At 45.4% G+C, this 20,354-nt stretch overlaps 1 protein-coding gene across 1 annotated transcript in view; it reads left to right on the top strand.

The window, feature by feature from the left end:
• CRYBG1 (crystallin beta-gamma domain containing 1) overlaps nucleotides 1-20,354 on the top strand; it is a 419,422-nt gene that overhangs the window by 358,737 nt on the left and 40,331 nt on the right. The window contains 3 exon segments of the mRNA XM_033939447.1: nucleotides 3,530-3,562; nucleotides 6,034-6,143; nucleotides 6,889-7,018. Coding sequence (XP_033795338.1) covers nucleotides 3,530-3,562; nucleotides 6,034-6,143; nucleotides 6,889-7,018 — 273 coding nt within the window.

Below are 20,354 nucleotides of genomic sequence, written 5' to 3'. Positions count from 1 at the left end.
AAATTAGGAAATTCCTCATGTAATCTAAGCCCATTATTTGGCTCATCCTCAATAGAGATGGTGGACAGTGGTTTGTTATCACTTTTACAGTATAATTCTATGTCTGCTGACAAGGGCCGGATTAATCAATAGGCACACTAGGCACATGCCTAGGGCCCAAAACTGTGAGGGGGGCCCGCTGAAGGAGGATGACTCACCTTGCCATCAACAGCAACGGGCCCCCCCTCCTGGCATCAACCGCAATGCAGCCGGATCTGTTACTGGAAGGTCCCGTGATGACTGCTTCTGCCGGTCCATCCCCCTCCAACGTCACTTACTTGCTCCGGAAGAAGTGACGTCGGAGGGGGATGAACCAGCAGACGCAGTCATCGCGGGACCTTCCAGTAACAGATCCGGCTGCATTGCGGTTGTTGCCGGGAGGGGGGCTCGTTGCTGTTGCTGCAGGGGGAGGGTGTTGCCGTGGGGGGGGGGCTGTTACAGTCAGCTGTTATAATGCTGCTTTCGGGCAAAGGAGCTCAGAGGTCAGAGCCAGCAGCAATGTTTGGAGGGGGAGAAAGGAGCATGGAAGGGTGGTGGAGGAACAGAAAGGGGGCAGGATGGTATGGAAGGGTGGTGGAGGAATAGAAAGGGGCAGGGTGGTATGGAAAGGTTGTGAGAAGGATGGTATGGAAGGGTGGTGGAAGAAGAGAAAGGGGGCAGGGTGGTATAGAAGGGTTGTGAGAAGGATGGTATGGAAGGGTGGTGGAGGAAAAGAAAGGGGGTGGGGTGGTATGGAAGGGTGGTGGGAAGGATGGTGGGGCAGCGTGGTATGGAAGGGTGGTGGAGGGAGAGAAAGGGGGCAGATGCTGATGGAATTGTGTGCAGGGAAAGGGAATTGTGTGCAGGGAAAGGGAAGGATACTGGATGGAATTGGGTTGGAGGGAAAGAAAGGGGGCTGATGCTGATGGAAGTGGGGGGAAGGGAAAGGAGAGAGTGAAATGCTAGACCATGGGGGTGTGGGAGAGGGAAAGGAAGAAGAGAGGAAAGAGATGCCAGACCATTGGAGGAGGGAATGGAAGAAGATAGATGCCAGACCAATGAGGGTGAAGGGAAAGATGGAAGGGGGAAGCATACAGTTCCTGGAAGTGGCACAGAAGGACAAAAGATGAAAGGAAGATATTGACAAGAAGATGAGGAGAGCAGAAACCAGACAAGACAAAGGTAGAAAAAAAATTCTATTTATTTATTTACAGTGGTGCCTCGCATAACGGTCGCCTCGCACAGCGGACGCTGCGCACAACGAACTTTATGTCGTGATCCGTATAACGTACTTCGTTTCACACAACGAAGTCGCCCGAGCTGCATCCTTACGGGGTTCCTGCGGGGTTGGATCGCAGCGGGGTTGGTCGAGGGTAGTCTCCTTCTCCTTACCTGCCCTGTCGCAGCACACAGCCGAACGGAAATCTTCCCGATGTCAGCGCTGACGTCGGAGGGAGGGCTTAAGCAAAGCCCTCCCTTCCTCCGACGTCAGCGCTGACATCAGGAAGACTTCCGGTCGGCTGTGTGCGGCTGCGGCAGGGCAGGTAGGAAGAAGGCAATGGCGAACGAAAGAGGGGGGAGGGGGCGGTCCGCCCCGAGGAATGTGCACAGCTGGTCAGGTCCCCCGATCGACCGACAACAGGCCCGGCCGACAAACCTCCCTGCCCTGTAGCCGCGAATCTAAATTACCTCTTACAGCAGCTTCAATAATCCAGCTGCTGTAAGAAGGTAATTTAGATTCACGGCTACAGGACAGGGAGATTTGTCCGACCGGGCCTGTTCTGTTGTCGGTCGGGTGCAAAAGCGCCACAAAGGTGGAGGCAGGGAGGGAGGAAAGGTGGAGTGGAGAAGAAAAGACGCTTAAGGGGGGAGAAGGCCGCTGAAAGCACATGTTGGAGCAGGGGATGAGAGGGAGGGAGAGAAGGGGAAATATTGGACAAGGGCAGAAGGGATGCTAAATCATAGGGTGACAGGCAGAGAGAACAACAGGAAAAAGAGTGGAAGCAATCTTGAACCCTGAGGGTGAGGGCAGAGAGAGGTGGTGAGATGATTGATCATGGGGAGAGGGACAAAAGGGAATAGAGATGGGATAGGAAGATAGTGGAAGTAAAAGGACAGGGAGATGTATGTTTTTAGATGTATCTAAATAAAAATAATAACAAAAAATTTATCTTTTTTATGTCATCTTAGCATATTTTATGCTGCAGAACGAATTATTTTTTTTTACATGTATTCCTATGGGAAAACGCGTTTCACATAACGACCGTTTCACATAACAAACTTGCTCCTGGAACCAATTAAGTTCGTTGTGTGAGGCACCACTGTATTTTTTTTTGCTTTAGGGGACATGCATCGCTGTTTCTGTGGTGTTGCATTGTATGCAGAGTCCAGCTTCTTGGTGGTTTTATTTAACCTTTGTCTACGTATTTCTATTTTATTCCCCCTTTTACAAAACTGTAGAGCATTTTTTTAGCACGGGCCATGGCTAAAAACCATACTACAGTTTTGTAAAAGGGGGGAGAGGTTAGTTTATAACTACATATTCCATACTAGGCAAAGGTGTTTTCTGTGTTCTCTTTGTATGAAAGACATGGTTTTTTGTTAGCGTTGACTAGCCTTGTTTGGCAAAATGCATCAGGCATGGTTCTTGGGAGCACCTTGAATTAACCTGATTTGAATCTCCTTATTTTCTGCCAATCTTCTTTTGTTTCATGTTGGATTCTTTGTTGGACTGCTTGCCTTGTTGTTTCATTGCAAGTTAACATACATGGAGTGGAACGTCCTAGAGGAGTTACAGATTTGGTTGTTTATACATACATATGGGTTACAGTTGGTTGATGTAGAGTGAGGCAGTTGAGAGGTGTTGTAAACTTGGTTATTAATATAGACTTATATTTCGGATAGTATTACTGCTTTACAAATATTTGAACACTTCTATATATGCATGGAAAGGGTTCAGAGTTAAAGTCCTGGGTAAGTAGGTGGGAAGGGAAGGAAGGGGGATTTGTTCAGAGATGTTTGGGGGTTGCATAGAAGAAAAACTGCACTGGTATGCTAATCTTTGTTTGTTTTGAATTAAAAAAAGAAAGAAATGCAAGTGGCAATAAAGAAGTAAATAAGAAAACAGATAAATGGGGGCGGGACATGGGCCAGGGGGGCCCAGTGTACTTGTGTGCCTAGGGGCCCTCAAAGAATTAATCCTGCCCTGCTGCTGACCCATGTTACTGTTTGAGAAAGAGGAGCAGGTAGTCTGGAAACCGGGAGAATGGATTGATTAGGTTTAGACAATAGTTTCCTGTTTCTGAACCCTGCCGGAGTTCTCCTTCCTTAGGGGAGGGGCTTATCCTTTAAAACGTTGCCCTTTATAATTTATCTGAAGTTTATACAAACCAACTTTTATAAAATACTTAATTCTATCATGGGAAATATTATGAAGTTTATAATGCATAGTCAGGATGTTTTCTTTAATGCATTTTCACATCAATTTGTTTGTTTTTTCCAAATTTTTTAGGATAATACCAGTAGCCCCAGAGGGAGATTCAAGGTAAGAATCCGTTATCAGCTATTTAAAAAAATAAGGATAAACAGAAACTATTATATTTCATGTATTATCAATTAGATTAAACTGTAACAAGATTAGTATATCTGTGCAATCCTGTAGGGAGGTATTGTGTGTATCCAGGCCACTGTTCCCTCCAAGCTAGAGAATGATACAGGGACAAATTTTCTCTGTCCCCACAGGAAATCAATTTTCACGTCCTGTCCCTGCAAGTTTTGTCGCTCTCCCTGTCCCTGCCCCATTCCTGTAAAGCTCTGCCTTAACCACACAAGCCTCGAACACTTATGATTTTAAAGTGTTTGAGGCTTGTGCAGATGAGAATGGAGCTTGCAGGAACAGGAAAAAAATTTGCAGGGACAGGATGGGAAAATAAGTTCCCGCGGAGACAGGGAAAAATTTGTCCCCGTGCCATTCTCTACATTAAGCAGGAGTCCTTCACATACAGTCCTGCCAGTGGGTGGTAATGTTTCACTAACACATATTCAAAAGTGAGGCTTAAGCAAGCTTTGCAGTTCTCCAGGGAACCTGCCATTGAAAACACAATATTGAAGCAGAACCCTTCACTGGCAGCAATGCATTTGGAGGACTCCAGTTCAACTTAGACTTCTCTTGGAATGAGGCATGAGTTGGTTTACATGGGCATCTTGCCTTGTCCATGAACTGCAGACATAGCCAGTTTAGGTTGTTTGCCTATGAATAATGGTGGTACTGGTCATTATGGGGCTGGCAAATTTTTTTACAAATTAACTTGAATTGTCAGAACTCAGTTCCTCTCTCAGCAAAAGAACTTTGTGCATTATTGAGAATGAGAGAAAAAGCCATGAATAAGAAAATGGTGGAACTGGCATCCTATGGCAGCAAAATTATTATAAACGACAAAAGCTAAAATATATAGGTCTATATACAGCCAAGGTGACCAGCATATAAAATTAAGTGCCAGTCTTTGCACTTAACTTCTACATGTATTTAGTGACACTATTAGTAACACTGAACATTTAGATTTAGGATAGCCGGTATAAATTAAATGGATAAATTATCTGTTAGAAACTGAATATCCCTACACCACTTCTACCTCACCCATTTTATACCGATAATAGATGCCCGTGTATTGCATTGAACAGCCTATCCCTATAATTTTTAAAAGTAGGTTATGCTTTTGAGTATTGATCCATATGTGCTTTTTCAAAAATCTGAAGCTTTCATGGTTTAGGTGCAAATGTCCTTTGTTGTAAATTGGAAGGAGTCTCTAACCCCCACCCCACTGTAGGACCTAAGGAATTGTGTTGGGGGGAAAAAGATTTGTAATATGTATAACATTATAATATATTCTTCAGACCGGTAGAGGTTAAATCTTACAAGTGAGTATATATCCCAATCATGACCAGCAGGTGGAGAATGAAACAAAACTGTGGAATAGTACATTAGAGATACCTTCCCCTATTCCTATCAGACTTCTTTCAGTCTCCAGCAGGTGTTGAGTGAGTTATGCCCATCTCCCTTGGTAGGGCTGTTGGAATTTGTTTAGGGGTTTCTAGTCCCTGTTTTTGGCTGGATTGAGCTTGGTTGGGCCCTTTTTGGGGGTCCGTCCGACCTTGGGGGTGTCAAACCCGGTGGGTCTCGAGCTGGGTCCCTCCCCCCATTTCTTCCACCTCCCCACATTTTTTTAGAGGAGCCTCAGCAGTAAGCCTTGCCCCCTAAATCAAGCAAGGCATACTGCTTTGAGAGCCTGTGGAGTCTGACAAAAAAATCCTGAGGTAATGCCAGTCTGAAAGGTTGTTCCCTTTAAATTTACTGTATTTTACTGTATTTTTGCACTAACCAGCACTTTAAATCTAGCTAGGTCGCATATGGACCAATTGAGCCCTTCTCCGAGGGAGTGGGACACAATTTGGTTCAGTCGCAAGGCACTCGCAGCTGGCCTGAAAACTGCTGTTCGGGTCAGTGCGGTGGTGGAGCTCCGTCAGCAGCAACTGCAGGCGCCCAGAGCTCCCCGCTTACATTAAAATATACATAATACATTTTGACAATGTACACCAACAACATAATTAAAACATCAAACTTAAAAATATTAAAAGAAAATTAAATTCTGTTTTAATATCAGAAGAACGCACAGTCATGCCTCATTAGTCATACATTTAAGAGTCCCTATAAACTTTCAAAGCTTTAAGGCAATATGCTTTAGTTGCCAGATGGAACTTCAGTATCAATACTGCTACTTTATGAAAGATCATGACTGAGTATCACAGATGGTGATCCAGCTTTTGAACTAGATCTGATCAATTTATAGTAACCAATTTTAGTGTAGGAAACCCCCCAAGGACTGTAATACTAATTCCTTGCTGTGTTCTGACAATGTATGTGTGTTTTATTAAAAGTCCCCCTTCAGTCTGCAGGAAGCAGGGAATCCATGGGCAGTTGTATCCATTCATCACTCAGTCAGTTCCTCTCATTTCTAGGTCCAGTTATTCTCAGAGCCGGAATTTAAGGGAGTAAGCAAAATTTTAGAGGAGAGCAAGAGAGAAATGGAACCCTTTACGGTCAAGTCGTGCAGGGTTTTAGCTGGCAGGTAAGTACAGAAGCCTCTTTCCAAATATTTGTCACAGCCAGGGTATTGTCTCCAGTTCAGCTTTAGGTTTAGAGCTCTCTTGGCCTGGGTCTTCCATTTCATTTCTTTTTTCATGTATGCTTTAAAATCAAAGGTTTGTACCTTTCTTATTTCCAGTATGTCCCTGCATCCTGTTTTTGGAACTCTCATCCCCACTCCACTCTTTCAGCTGGTTGTGCTATGTCCATTCCTTCCATCTGTCTGGGGTTCTGATGAAAAACTGCTCTTCAGCTGTTTTTGCTCATCCTTTACATATATCAATGTGACATTAACACTGGGCTTTGATGAAGATATTTGACTTGGCTCTGCTTAATGCATGATCCATTTTTATTCAGGTCTGAGGTATTTTGCAAGTTCTTTGAGGAGAGGTCCTTTTTGAAAATATGCAAATATAAAAATTCCCAGCAGACCGTGCAGTGGTCTTACATGCACATTTTCTTCTCCTGTCTAACCCTATCCATTTTTTTCTTCCCCAAATGTACACGTTATGAAAATACAGCTTGTACTTTTACCTGCACTAAGGGGAGGGGGCAGCTTTCAAGTTTGTATGATTAAAAGCAGATTTACCTGTTTTAGAACCTTTGAAAATTGTCATCATGTGGTTTTGGCAAGCCATATCTAAAAACAATGGCACCTGTGGCATGCATGGAGGAGCTCTGTCAAGATAGTGGGATCTGTGGAAAATGCACATTTCTCTCTCTTGCAGCTGGGTGGCATTTGATGAAGAAGGATTCTCTGGAAACCAGTTTGTGTTAGAAGAAGGAGCCTATCCGGATGTGTGTGCACTGGGCTGCCAATGTGACACCAGCTTTCGTTCCCTACAGACTATAGACTTTGTAAGTACGCTGTCATTGAATAGATGTAGTGCACCATTTTCAAACATGCCATGGTGTGGAACATGGACATGAGTGAGTGAGTTTATTTATTTCTTTTTTCTATTAACAGTAAATTCCTTAAAAGTGACATTGATATGGCACACTTTCCAATATGCATAAATACAGTCAAACCACAAAAACAAGAGGTACTGATAAGATTTTACTGGAGGAAAAGTTCACAAAATTTTTTTTTTTTAAATATTCTTTATTCATTTTCATATTTTACATCAAGTGCACAAAATATTAAAAGTTCACAAATTAATATTAAAGAAAACTCCCCACAAAATGTGAATAAAATAATAAAATATAATTTAGAAGAATTTTTAATTGCTCATAATATTAAGAAGAAAAACAGCACCAGTGATGTCAGAAAACCTTCATTATTTTTAATCATTTCACAAACCTATTCTAAAAAATTGTCCCCAAAACTTTTTAAACACAAAACTTCATGTCGTAGGGGCTTGCGTGCACGTGGAGACATGCAAGCACAATGCAAGCAAGGCTGGCCCTCATGTGTCGTATCTACACAGCTGACGTGGAAATCATGAGGATCCAGCGTTCTCATCCTTTTCCTACAGCTGGGGCACTTATTTGATGAATCTGGCAATTTCATGAGGTGAGTAGATGGTTTTTAGTGGAGAACTGTGTGGAAACTAACCATTGGGAATGGGCAGAAACTATAGACTGAGGAAAGAGGGGGAAGGAATGAGGTAAGGGGATCTTCCTGGGCACACCCAGAGGGGTCTCAGCAACTCACAAGCTCAGAGAGAAAAAACCCAAAACAAACACTCTGGGCTATTGGAGAGCTTATCCTGCCAATGGGAGCTGTTAGAGACATCACCCATATGTAGCTGACTCATCCTGCTTGTCCTAGGAGAAATAAGTGTTCTCTAAGGACAAGCAGGCATAATATTTTACATGTAGGTGATGTCATCCATAGAACCCAGTACAGACACTTCCTAGCACATTGTCACTTTAAATTTTCTGGCAGTTCCCATTCCACATGTGTGCTGGTGCCTTCTCGCCTGATGCAAGCTCGAGGGACCACAGAGCTGAGAAACTGTGTCTTCAGTTCTTTCTTTAGTGTGTTGAACTTTAACCCTTATTATCCCAGGACAAGCAGGCAGCTATTCTTGACTGATGGGTGACGGCACCGACGGAGCCCCGGTACGGACAATTTTAGAGTGATTGCACTCTAAGAACTTTTTAGAAAGTTCTAGCTCGGCCGCACCGCGCACGCGCGAGTGCCTTCCCGCCCGACAGAGGCGCGCGGTCCCTCAGTTTCTTAGTTTCCGCGGAGCTAAGAAGACGCGTTTTCAACGGCTGTTGAAAATTTTTTCATACTTGCCTTCCCGCTCGCGTAAACGTTTGGCTAATTTGCCTTTTTTCTTTCTTTTATTTTGTTTAAAAAAAAAAAAAAAAAAAATTCTTTCAATTTTTTCTTCAATTTCGGTTTTCCCCGGCGGGGCCTTCTGCCACCATCGAAGCCTCGGCCTTCGATTTGGCGGAAGCCGTTTTTCCTTTCATGCCCCCTCAACCGGGTTTTAAAAAGTGCCAGCGGTGTGCTAGGCCTATATCTCTCACGGACCCACACAACTGGTGTTTACAGTGTTTGGGTCCTGAGCATCAGGCCTCCTCTTGCACCCGCTGTGCTACTTTGAAAAAACGAACTTTAAAAAATCGCTTAATTCAACAGCGATTGTTGTTCGGTGCCGAGATGTCCGACCCCGTTCCTTCGACTCCGGCTTCGGCACCGATTCAGTCGGCACCCTCGTCTTCGACGCCGCGTGATTCCACACCGGCATCCCAACAGTCAGGTAAGCCGGCTAAGAAGCCTTCCCCGCTGGAACGTCTTCCGGCCTCGAGTGCAGTGAGCCCAATCCTGCCGCCGGTTCGACGCCAGCGGAAGCGCTCCGCCCCTATAGAGGTGAGTCCCTCGACATCGGGCTCCTCATCTCCGGGGCGTCGAGCGGCACCGCAGGTACCGCAGAAGAAAAAAGCGGTACCGGTGCCATCCCTCGATGACCGCATTACGGCCATCCTTCAGGTGCAGCTGAAGGAACAATTAGAACGACTCCTTCCTGCCATCATGACACCGAACCTTCCGGTGCCAGTTCGCACCGAGCCATCGGTACCGGTTGTTGAACAACCTGTATCGGTACCGATTGTGGAACCCGTTTTAACCGCTTCCACTGTTTCGGTACCGCTTCACCTAACCTCATCGGTATCGATGCCAGTCCTTGCACCGGAGCCGAGAGCTCACCATCAATCGGTGCAGACTTCGGCACCGGTGCGTCCGATAACTTCTCCGGACACGGTATCGATGAGGTCGGGTAAGTCGATACGCAAAACCCGACACATGCAAACGTCGACACCTGAGTCTCGGGACCATTCTTCCCATGTAAGGGACCCTGATCTGTGGGGAGACTCAGAGGAACCCTTTCTTTCTGAAGGAGAATGTTCCTCAGAGGAGGAGGATTCGGCTGTCCCTGACCCATCCTCCAAACAGGCCACTTCCTCTTTCTCTAGTTTTTTGAAAGAGATGTGTGAGTCCTTGTCCATTCCTTTGGAGGCTGAATCCAAAAAGTCTAAAGCTTTTTTGGATGCCCTTGATTTTGATCAGCCTCCAAAGGAATTTTTGAAACTTCCCCTTCATGACATCCTAAGGGAAACTTTCTATAAGAATTTAGAGACTCCTTTAACTGTCCCAGGGGCCCCACGTAAACTGGATTCTCTATATAAGGTAATTCCCATTCCTGGGTTCGACAAACCTCAACTACCACATGAATCCTTATTTGTCGAATCCACCCTTAAAAAGACTTCAGGAGCCAGTGTATATGCATCTGTCCCTCCTGGCAGAGAAGGAAGGGCCATGGATAAATTTGGTAAGAGGCTCTACCAAAATGCTATGTTAGCTAATAGGGCTAGTAATTATGCTTTTCATTTTTCTTTTTATTTAAAGCATCTCCTTACCACCATGGCTTCTTTCGAGAAATATCTTCCTTCACGAAAGCATTCCGCTTTTCACACATGCTTGTCGTTTCTTCTCCAATTGCGTAAGTTTATGGTGAGATCCATATATGACACTTTTGAACTTACATCCAGAGCGACAGCAATGTCAGTAGCTATGCGTCGTTTGGCCTGGCTTCGGGTATCCGAGCTTGATGTTAACCATCAAGATCGGTTAGCCAATGCCCCATGTCTAGGGGATGAGCTCTTTGGGGATTCCATGGACTCAACCACACAAAAGCTCTCTGCTCATGAGACGCGCTGGGATACCCTGCTCAAAAATAAAAAGAAGCCTCCTCCGCCAAGACCATACAGGCAGCAATCGGCCTATCAACGCCGTTTCACAGCCCGTCCATTGCCTACCACTGCTCAACAACCTAGGCGTCAGAGACAACAGCAACGTCAGCCTCCCAGACAACAGCAACAGCAACAAGCTGTAAAACAACCTCCTCAGCAAAAGTCACAGCCCTTTTGACTTCATTCTCCGCAGTATAGCCAGTATCCCTATTCCTGCTCTCCTGCCTCAACCAATAGGAGGTCGACTTTCTCTGTTCCTCAGCCGGTGGGAAGTAATCACTTCGGACCAATGGGTCCTCAACATCATCCGCCACGGCTACTCTCTCAACTTTCAGACTCTCCCACCTCAAAGCCTGCCAAAAGAGTCTGCTTTGAACAGTCCTCAATCAGCCCTCCTTATTCAGGAGGTCCAATCCCTCCTCCTTCTGAACGCTATAGAGGAAGTTCCTCTAGATCAAAAGGGGCAGGGATTCTACTCCCGCTACTTTCTAGTTCCCAAAAAGACAGGAGATCTCAGACCCATCCTGGATCTTCGCGATCTCAACATTCATCTGGTAAAAGAAAAATTCAAGATGCTTTCTTTAGCCATCCTTTATCCCCTTCTAAATCAAAACGACTGGCTATGCTCCCTCGATCTCAAAGAGGCTTACACTCACATACCGATCAATGTAACCTCAAGACCATATCTCCGATTCATGATCAATCATTGTCATTACCAGTACAAGGTGCTGCCCTTCGGTCTTGCCTCATCTCCAAGGGTATTCACCAAATGTCTCATTGTGGTGGCGGCTTTTCTACGCTCTCACCACCTGCATGTATTTCCTTACCTGGACGATTGGTTGATCAAAGACACTTCTGCCCAAGCGGTCCTTCTGGCCACCAACCAAACCATCCAGTTTCTACAACTTCTGGGATTCGAGATCAATCTACCCAAATCCCATATCATTCCCACTCAGAGACTTCAATTCATTGGAGCGATCCTGGATACACTCCTCATGAGAGCTTTCCTGCCATCCAATCGTCTTCAGACCCTTCAGTCTCTATGTCATCAGGTACTTCCTCTGCCGTCCATCTCAGCAAGGCAAATGATGGTGCTCTTGGGACACATGGCATCCACAGTTCATGTCACACCTCATGCCCGTCTTCACCTGCGCACTCCTCAATGGACCCTTGCGACTCAGTGGTCCCAAGTGTCGGACCCTTGCTCACGACACATATCTGTGACATCATCTCTTCGTCAGTCTCTGCAATGGTGGTTGGTATCCTCAAATCTATCCAGAGGTCTTCTGTTCCATCAGCCTCCTCATCAACTAGTCATCACCACCGACGCCTCCCTGTATGCATGGGGAGCTCACTTGAACGAGTTCCAGACGCAAGGTCTTTGGTCAGCCCAGGAGAGGAAACATCAAATCAATTTCCTGGAACTCAGAGCGATGTTTTACGCCCTCAAGGCCTTCCAACACCTTCTCTTTCCTCAGGTCCTTCTGTTGTGCACAGACAATCAGGTTGCGATGTACTACATCAACAAACAGGGTGGGACAGGCTCTCGCCTTTTATGCCAGGAAGCCCAGAAGATCTGGACTTGGGCCATAGATCATCATCTCTTCCTGAAAGCTATATACATTCAAGGGAAACAGAATTCCTTAGCAGACAAACTAAGCAGAATTCTCCAACCTCACGAGTGGACACTCGATCCCGTAACTCTGCACTCTATCTTCACTCAATGGGGCACTCCTCAGATAGACCTCTTTGCAGCTCCTCACAATCATCAGCTGCCCCTATTCTGCTCCAGACTTTACTCTCCACACCGTCTAACCGCAGATGCTTTTCTCCTCGACTGGTCGAATCTGTTCCTGTACGCCTTCCCTCCTCTGCCTCTCATGTTGAGAACCTTGTTCAAGCTCAAGAGGGAACGAGCCACCATGATTCTGATTGCTCCGAGGTGGCCCAGGCAACATTGGTTCTCCCTTCTACTTCAACTCAGTTCCAGGGAACCTTTTCTTCTTCCTCTGTTTCCTTCGCTGCTTACGCAACAGCAGGGAACCCTTCTGCATCCCAACCTCCAGTCTCTACACCTGATGGCTTGGTATCTCTCGGGCTGAACTCGACTGATATTCTTTTATCTCAGCCCGTTCGTTCCATTCTGGATGCCTCCAGGAAACCAGCCACTCTACAATGTTACCATCAAAAGTGGACGAGGTTTTCTTCCTGGTGTCTTCTTCATCATCTTGATCCCACTTCCCTAGCGGTGGAGACGTTGTTGGATTATCTTCTTTCTTTGTCTGATTCTGGCCTGAAGTCCTCTTCCATCAGGGTCCACCTCAGTGCCATTGCAGCTTTTCATGAGCCAGTCCATGGAAAACTTCTTTCAGCTCATCCCCTGGTATCCAGGTTCATGCGTGGGCTTTTCAATGTGAAACCACCTCTTAAAGCCCCTCCGGTTATCTGGGATCTCAATGTGGTTCTTTCAGCTTTAATGAAGCCTCCATTTGAACCTTTAGCTACTTCTCCTTTCAAATTTCTCACTTGGAAGGTACTTTTCCTTATTGCTCTTACCTCTGCCAGGAGAGTCAGTGAGCTTCATGCACTGGTTGCAGATCCACCTTTTACGGTCTTTCATCATGACAAGGTGGTTCTGCGTACACATCCAAAGTTTCTCCCCAAGGTTGTCTCGGAATTTCATCTCAACCAATCCATTGTCCTACCGGTTTTTTTTCCAAAACCTCATTCTCATTCTGGGGAACAAGCTCTGCATACTTTGGATTGTAAAAGGGCTCTTGCTTACTATCTGCAGCGTACGAAACCCCACAGATCAGTTCCCCAACTTTTTCTGTCCTTTGATCCGAACAAATTGGGACGTCCTGTTTCTAAACGCACGTTGTCTAATTGGCTAGCAGCGTGCATTTCTTTCTGTTATGCTCAGACCGGACTGACACTGGAAGGTTCTGTCACGGCCCATCGAGTCAGAGCAATGGCAGCATCTGTAGCTTTCCTCCGTTCCACTCCTATTGAGGAAATCTGCAAAGCTGCTACTTGGTCCTCAGTTCACACTTTTACATCTCATTATTGTCTGGATGCATTCTCCAGAAGGGATGGTCACTTCGGCCAATCTGTATTACAAAATTTGTTTTCTTAATGGCCAACCTTCCCTCCATCCCTCTTTTTGTTAGCTTAGAGGTCACCCATCAGTCAAGAATAACTGCCTGCTTGTCCTGGGATAAAGCACAGTTACTTACCGTAACAGGTGTTATCCAGGGACAGCAGGCAGATATTCTTGCGTCCCACCCACCTCCCCGGGTTGGCTTCTTAGCTGGCTTATACTAACTGAGGGACCGCGCGCCTCTGTCGGGCGGGAAGGCACTCGCGCGTGCGCGGTGCGGCCGAGCTAGAACTTTCTAAAAAGTTCTTAGAGTGCAATCACTCTAAAATTGTCCGTACCGGGGCTCCGTCGGTGCCGTCACCCATCAGTCAAGAATATCTGCCTGCTGTCCCTGGATAACACCTGTTACGGTAAGTAACTGTGCTTTTTGTGCCTTCTCATACTTATTTTCTAATATTTTCCTCAGGTTTTTGTTTTGTTCCACTATTTTACATGACTGGTTCATTTTGGTTGAATTTTCATTTTTTGGCCTTTGGGCCACTTAGAGCCCTTTTTTCCTCCCATAAGTGTCTATTATTTTTGGCAACTTAGATACTCGAGCTCCCTGGGCCATTATGCTCTTCATGTTGACTTTTTCCCCTCTATATCAAAGAGGGTTCTGAGTGGCTTAAGAAATGTTTGTGATGTAATTGAATTGTTTCAGACTCTGACCCACATAATTGGTGTGTTAGTGTCTGGGTCATTAGCTGTGTCTTCTGTCTCTGACTCAAAGCCTGAAAACTTCAGTTTTAAGAAACATTTTGGTACTGCATCGACATTGAGCATGGCGGTGGACTCAGAATCCGATACTCAGCCTTCTGTGACTTAGTCATTTGCATCGGTGCTGAATGCATCGACTCCACGTCCAGAGTGTTGTGCGCCAAGCTCCTTACAGAGTGTGACAAACCCAGCACCAGCACTAGTCCAGTCCCTGATAGGATTAAGTGCAGAAGAATGGACCAGATTGATTCTGGCGCTCAACTTGAGGCTGACCTCCCTTGCCCCTATAATCAAAGTGATAGTGAGCTGGAACAGAGGCAGGCAGGTTGGCAACAGCAGCTTCCGGGCTTTAGAACAGCTAAAGAAGCCACAAGGAAAGTTGCTGCAGTTGAAAAACCCAGGCAGAGGAAAACTGCTGTAGAGCCAAAACCCATCCCCCGCTACAGGCTGAAGGGGATTGGCTCTGATCTGTTTAAAAGCAGGCAGAGACAAACAGGTAGAGGAGGAGCGAGTGACGAGGGCGAGTCACTCCCACAGCCCAAGGCAGGAGAGGAGCTGTGGAACAGGGCAGCAGAGGAAAACATGCTGGATTATCCCATGCAGGATTTGGAGGAAATCTTAACCCCTTCAAACTATCCAGTGCCAGACCAGGTAGAAGGCATGGAGGTAGAAATAGCTGGCCCGAGGGTAGAAGGCCAAGTGGAAGGTATGGAATTCTGAATGAAAGAATACAGCAACAGGAAAACTGTTTGTGCTTTATGTTTTCTTTTTTGCATATCGTTTTTTTTTTCCTCTCTCTCTCTCTGCTGCCCAAGTTAAACCTGAAGAAGGGGATATATATTGAGCTGTATAAGCATGAGAAGTTGGAGAATAATACTTGCCTGAAGTCTGAATCAAGTAATGCATTCAAAGACAAGTTTATGAACCAGAGGCAGGCTGCACTGTTTTAGAGTGTAGTTGGAACTGTAAGAAAGTTACTGTGACTCCCGTTGCAGGGAGCTATTTAGATTAACCGTCTCAGCTGTGTGATTTGTGCCTGCACGTAGGAGCTGAGAGAAAAGCTGTACTGCTAACAGAGTGTGCTGTGACGATTTTTGCCTACTGAGTTCTTGTCTGCTTGAAAATGTACTGTAAGTTTGATTTTTGCCAATTTACTATTTTTGTTCAATGACCTGCAAAGTGATATTGTTTTGCTGTTGCATATCTTTTGACCTGGAGGTCAGAATAAACCACTTATGTTTTCCTAAAGAACTCGTTTGCTTGGTGATATAGTGAAACCTTGTACTTACCCTATATCTCAAGGGGCCTAGACCATTGTCTGGGGCCGCCTAAAAATCCTGGAGGTACCCCTAGTTGAAGGGGACGCGCCCGAAGCAGTGTGTTTGTCACACGCCAGCCCTGGACTGCAAGGGGGATTGTGACAAGAGGCAGAACTGTACATCATCTTCATCTATGCCTCAAGCATCGGTGGACATGGCACGTAAGAAAGCTATGAAGCACATTTTTCCCCTTCTAGGCATACAACTGCATCCTCCCAAGCGTCGACTTCTTTATGAATAGTAGGCATCAATGCACTGAGGATCGTTCTCCTTCCATCCAAATGATGTCTCTTCATAGGAGTGCTTCAAAATCGATGTCTTCCACGCCCTGACAGCCAGTATAGCAGAGTACTTGCATGTTGATGTCTCTGCCAGTACTGTCATCGTCTCCAGGAGGAGATCCGGGCTCAGACAAGAGCTTTCGGGGCTACTGCAGTTGCAGTCTTCACAGGCTTTAAAGGCGTCTATGCCTGCCTCAGCCCAGGCCAAGGCTACATCAAAGCATTGATTGAGGACAAGGTCACACACTCCTGATCCACATTGAGCATTAGAATCAGCACGGACCCACTCGACACACACTTTGTCATCGGTAAAGGAGTTATCTCTTGCCTCGGACCATCGACCTCCATCTTGACACATCTCAACACACAGGCAACACTCCTCTCGACACACACTCCTGACCCGCCTAGCAGAGAATACTTCAAAGAGTCTGACTCGGATATCTCCAACCATTCAAATGAGGACATGCAGGAATACTCAGCAGAAGAATCCTATGGTATACGTTCTGATCCTTCCCTTCCTCCTCAACAACACCAATTCTCCACCCAAAAGTCTATTTTTTTACTGGCTTTGTAAGGCACATGGGGCAGGCTTTGCCCATCAAAAAAAGAAACAAAGGAGAAGCTTCACTCTGAGCTATTTGAACTTCTTGCCTTTGAAGCACCATCAAATGAATGCATTAAAGTTCCTTTGCATAGGGTCATGAAAGATACCTTATTTAAGAACTGGGAGAATCCCGTCAGTCCAGGAAACTCCAAAAAAGATAGACACAATGTATAGAATTCAAAAGTGCCCAGGATTTTACAAAACTCAACTTAGTACATATATAGAGTGGTCTAAGTTGTGTAGTATAACAGTCTGTAGAAACAGCACATTGATTCAGTAGATGCATTGTATACTTTGCATGTCTTGCTGTACTCATGGCACACTGTTGAAATTAGATTGGGCTACAAGGAAAACTCAATAAAATTTGTTGAACAAATAAAAATGGGAAATTAGATTGTGAAAAATTAGTCTCAAACCTGGATCGAGGTTCCCATGACCAGGGGAACAAGTAGTCTTGGGGTAACTCATCCCATAGGATTAAAAGGGATGAAACAAAATACTTGGCACTGACGTTGAGTGGTGGATTTTTCTGCTACAATGATGCATTGTCAGCCTGAACGAAGGAGCAACTGATTCAGCTAGTCTGCAGGTATGAGTTTTTTTGTTTCTCTCTCTGAGTCATTAAATCATCACTGTTTCCTGCCTTTCATCTACATTCCTGCTACAGCTCGCTGACATTTCTCCGGAATTTTGGCAGTTGCATGGGGCAGAAGGTTATAAGATTGGAAAGAATAGCTCTTTGTTTTAAACAGTATCAAGAGAGCCAGTATTTACCTTGCACAAATGAAAACCCTGCCACAGCAAAGATGGGCTGTATTCCATTCATAAGTACATAAGAATTGCCACTGCTGGGTCAGACCAGTGGTCCATCCTGCCCGGCAGTCCGCTCACATGGCGCCCCCAGGTCAAAGACCAGTGCTCTAAATTGAGTCCAACCTCACCTGTGTACGTCCCAGTTTAGCAGGAACTTGTCCAGCTTAGTCTTGAAAACCTGGAGAGTGTTTTCCCCTACAACAGACTCCGGAAGAGCGTTCCAGCTCTCCGCCACTCTCTAGGTGAAGAAGAACTTCCTTACGTTTGTACGGAATCTATCCCCTTATAACTTCCTACCTTGGAGAGGGTGAACAATCTGTCTCTATCTACTAAGTCTATTCCCTTCATTATCTTGAATGTTTCAATCATGTCCCCTCTGTCTCCTCTTTTCAAGGGAGAAGAGGCACAGTTTCTCCAATCTCTCACTGTATGGCAACACCTCCAGCCCCTTAACCATTTTAGTCGCTCTTCTCTGGACCCTTTCGAGTAGTACCGTGTCCTTCTTCATGTGCGGCAACCAGTATCTATGTGGTTTTGTTTTTTTAAACAAATTTTAACAATTTTTAATAAATGCTTTCAGGGAGGGACATGGAATGGAGTCTGGCTTATTGGTACAGTATACAGTTGTAGGGAGATTCCTTACTTGTGTTACCCAACCATTTTATTGCTTACAATACTGTGAGGAGTAGCCTAGTGGTTAGTGCAGCAGCCTGAGAACCTGAGGCTGGATTTGATTCCTGCTGCAGATCCTCGTGACTCTGAATGTGAGTATAAGTCTCTTTGAGATCCAGAGAGCATAACCAATCGTTCTGATCTAGGAGGGGATACAAGGATGCTAGAGGAAAGGAGAGACAGGGGAGATATGATTCAGACGTTCAAATACTTGAAGGGTATTAACGTAGAACCAGTGGCGTACCTAGGGGGGGTGGGGTGGGGCGGTCCACCCCAGGTTCACGGGCCCAAGGGGGTGCACAGATGGCCTGCCACCGGGGAAAGGCTGCCATTGCAATCATCTGAAAGAAGCCGGCACCAGTTCTCCCTCCCTCCGAATTCGCCCTGCTTCTTTTCCCGCGGGCTGACCAACTATAGCCGTCCGACGTCAATTCTGACGGCGGAGAGGACGTTCTGGGCCAGCCAATCGCTGCCTGGCTGGCCCGGAACGTCCTCTCCGACGTTAGAATTGACGTCGGACAGCCAGAGTTGGTCGGCCCGCAGGAAACGAAGCAGGGCGATTTCGACGCCGGCCTGTTTCCGATGGCCAGTGGCAGCCTTTCCCCGACGGTGGTGGCAGCATGGTGCTTGTGGCGGCGGTGGCATGGGGGAGGGCAGGGAGAAAGAAAGAAAGGGGGGGAGGACAGGGATCCAGAAAGAAAGAAAGGGGGCAGGGTGAAAGAAAGAAAAAAAAAAATGGGGCATGGGGAGAGAGAGAGAGAAAGACAGACATAGAGAAAGAAAGGGGGCATGGAGAGAGAAAGAAGGGGGCAGGGTGAAACAAAGAAAGAAATGGGGCACGAAGAGAGAGAGAGAAAGACAGACATACAGAAAGAAAGGGGGCATGGAGAGAGAGAGAAAGAAAGAAGGGGGCAGGATGAAAGAAAGAAAAAGTTGAGGGAGGGAATGAGGACTGGAGGAGAGGAAGCATACAGGAGGCTGAAAGAAGGGAAGAAATATTGGATGCACAGTCAGAAGAATAAAGTGCAACCAGAGACTGATGAAATTACCAAACAAAGGTAGGAAAAATGATTTTATTTTCAATTTAGTGATCAAAATGTGTCCGTTTTGAGAATTTATATATGCTGTCTATATTTTGCACTATGGGCCCCTTTAACTAAACTGCAATAGCAGTTTTTAGTGCAGGGAGCCTATGAGCGTCAAGAGCAGCGTGGGGCATTCAGCGCAGCTCCCTGTGCTAAAAAACGCTATCGCGGTTTAGTAAAAAGGGAGGGAGTATATTTGTCTATTTTTGTATAGTTGTTACTGAGGTGACATTGCATAAAGTCAACAAATGCTAGGAAGTTCTTCTTTACACAACGTGTGGTGGACACCTGGAATGCAATTCCAGAGGACGTTATAGGGCAGAGTACGGTACTGGGGTTTAAGAAAGGATTGGACAAATTCCTGCTGGAAAAGGGGATAGAGGAGCATAGATAGAAATTTACTGCACAGGTCCTGGACCTGTTGGGCCGCCGGGATGGACCTCAGGTCTGACCCAGCGGAGGCATTTCTTATGTTCTTATGTTCTTATCTGCCTTGACCTGTTTGAAAACCCACGGAATATAAAGTGTACAATGTGCTTTATGTTTTTAAAATTTTATTGTTGGTAGATCATTTTGACTTGGCCACGAAGGTAAGGGGGGGGAGGGAGAGGAGCTGCTGAAAGACATCTAGTAATCCTTGCAGGCTTCACTGTGCGGGAATTATTTTTGTAAAATCATGTTTTGTTATGTGACTAGCATTATTTAAACTTTAATTTCTATGAATGAATAGAATGAAAATGATATAAAATTACTTGCTTGTTTTTATGTGCGTGCGCTGAAGGAAAGTGGAGAGAGAGTGGGCTGAGGACGCTGAAGGGAAATGGGGAACAGAGAGTGGGGAAAAGACGCTGATTTATAAATTGACAAATGAACAGAATATTGTTTCTTTTTATACTTTAATATAATAAGTTCAATATAAAACAATTCAAGGCTTGTGTGGATGGAATCAGGTGGTTTGTGGGGATGAAGACCGAGCTTACGGGGATTAGTCCAATAAAATGGTATTTTCTTATTTCTCATTATTTGTTTTATTTTTATTTGTTAATTTGTAAAGTGGTGATTGTTATGTATCAGTTTTTTCAAATTTACATCTACTGTCTTTATATTTTTCACAGTATTAGAGGACATGTATTACTGTTTTTGTGGTGTTGCATTGTATGCAGAGTCTGGTTTCTTGGCGGTTCAGTTTAACTTTTGTCTACATATTTCTTTTTTAGTTTGTGATTATTCCATGTTGGGCAAAGGTGTATCTGTCTGTGTGTATGAAAGGGACATGGCTTTCTGATAGCATCGACTGTACAGGATCAATTGACTGTGCAGGATCTGGTTTGTTTAGTTTTACAATGTATGTGTCGGTG

This window comes from Geotrypetes seraphini, chromosome 3, assembly GCF_902459505.1.
Source record: "Geotrypetes seraphini chromosome 3, aGeoSer1.1, whole genome shotgun sequence".
In the NCBI taxonomy this organism is placed as follows: domain Eukaryota; kingdom Metazoa; phylum Chordata; class Amphibia; order Gymnophiona; family Dermophiidae; genus Geotrypetes; species Geotrypetes seraphini.
The sequence above is the reverse complement of the archived record's forward strand: the minus strand, read 5'-3'. Positions and strand labels throughout refer to the sequence as shown.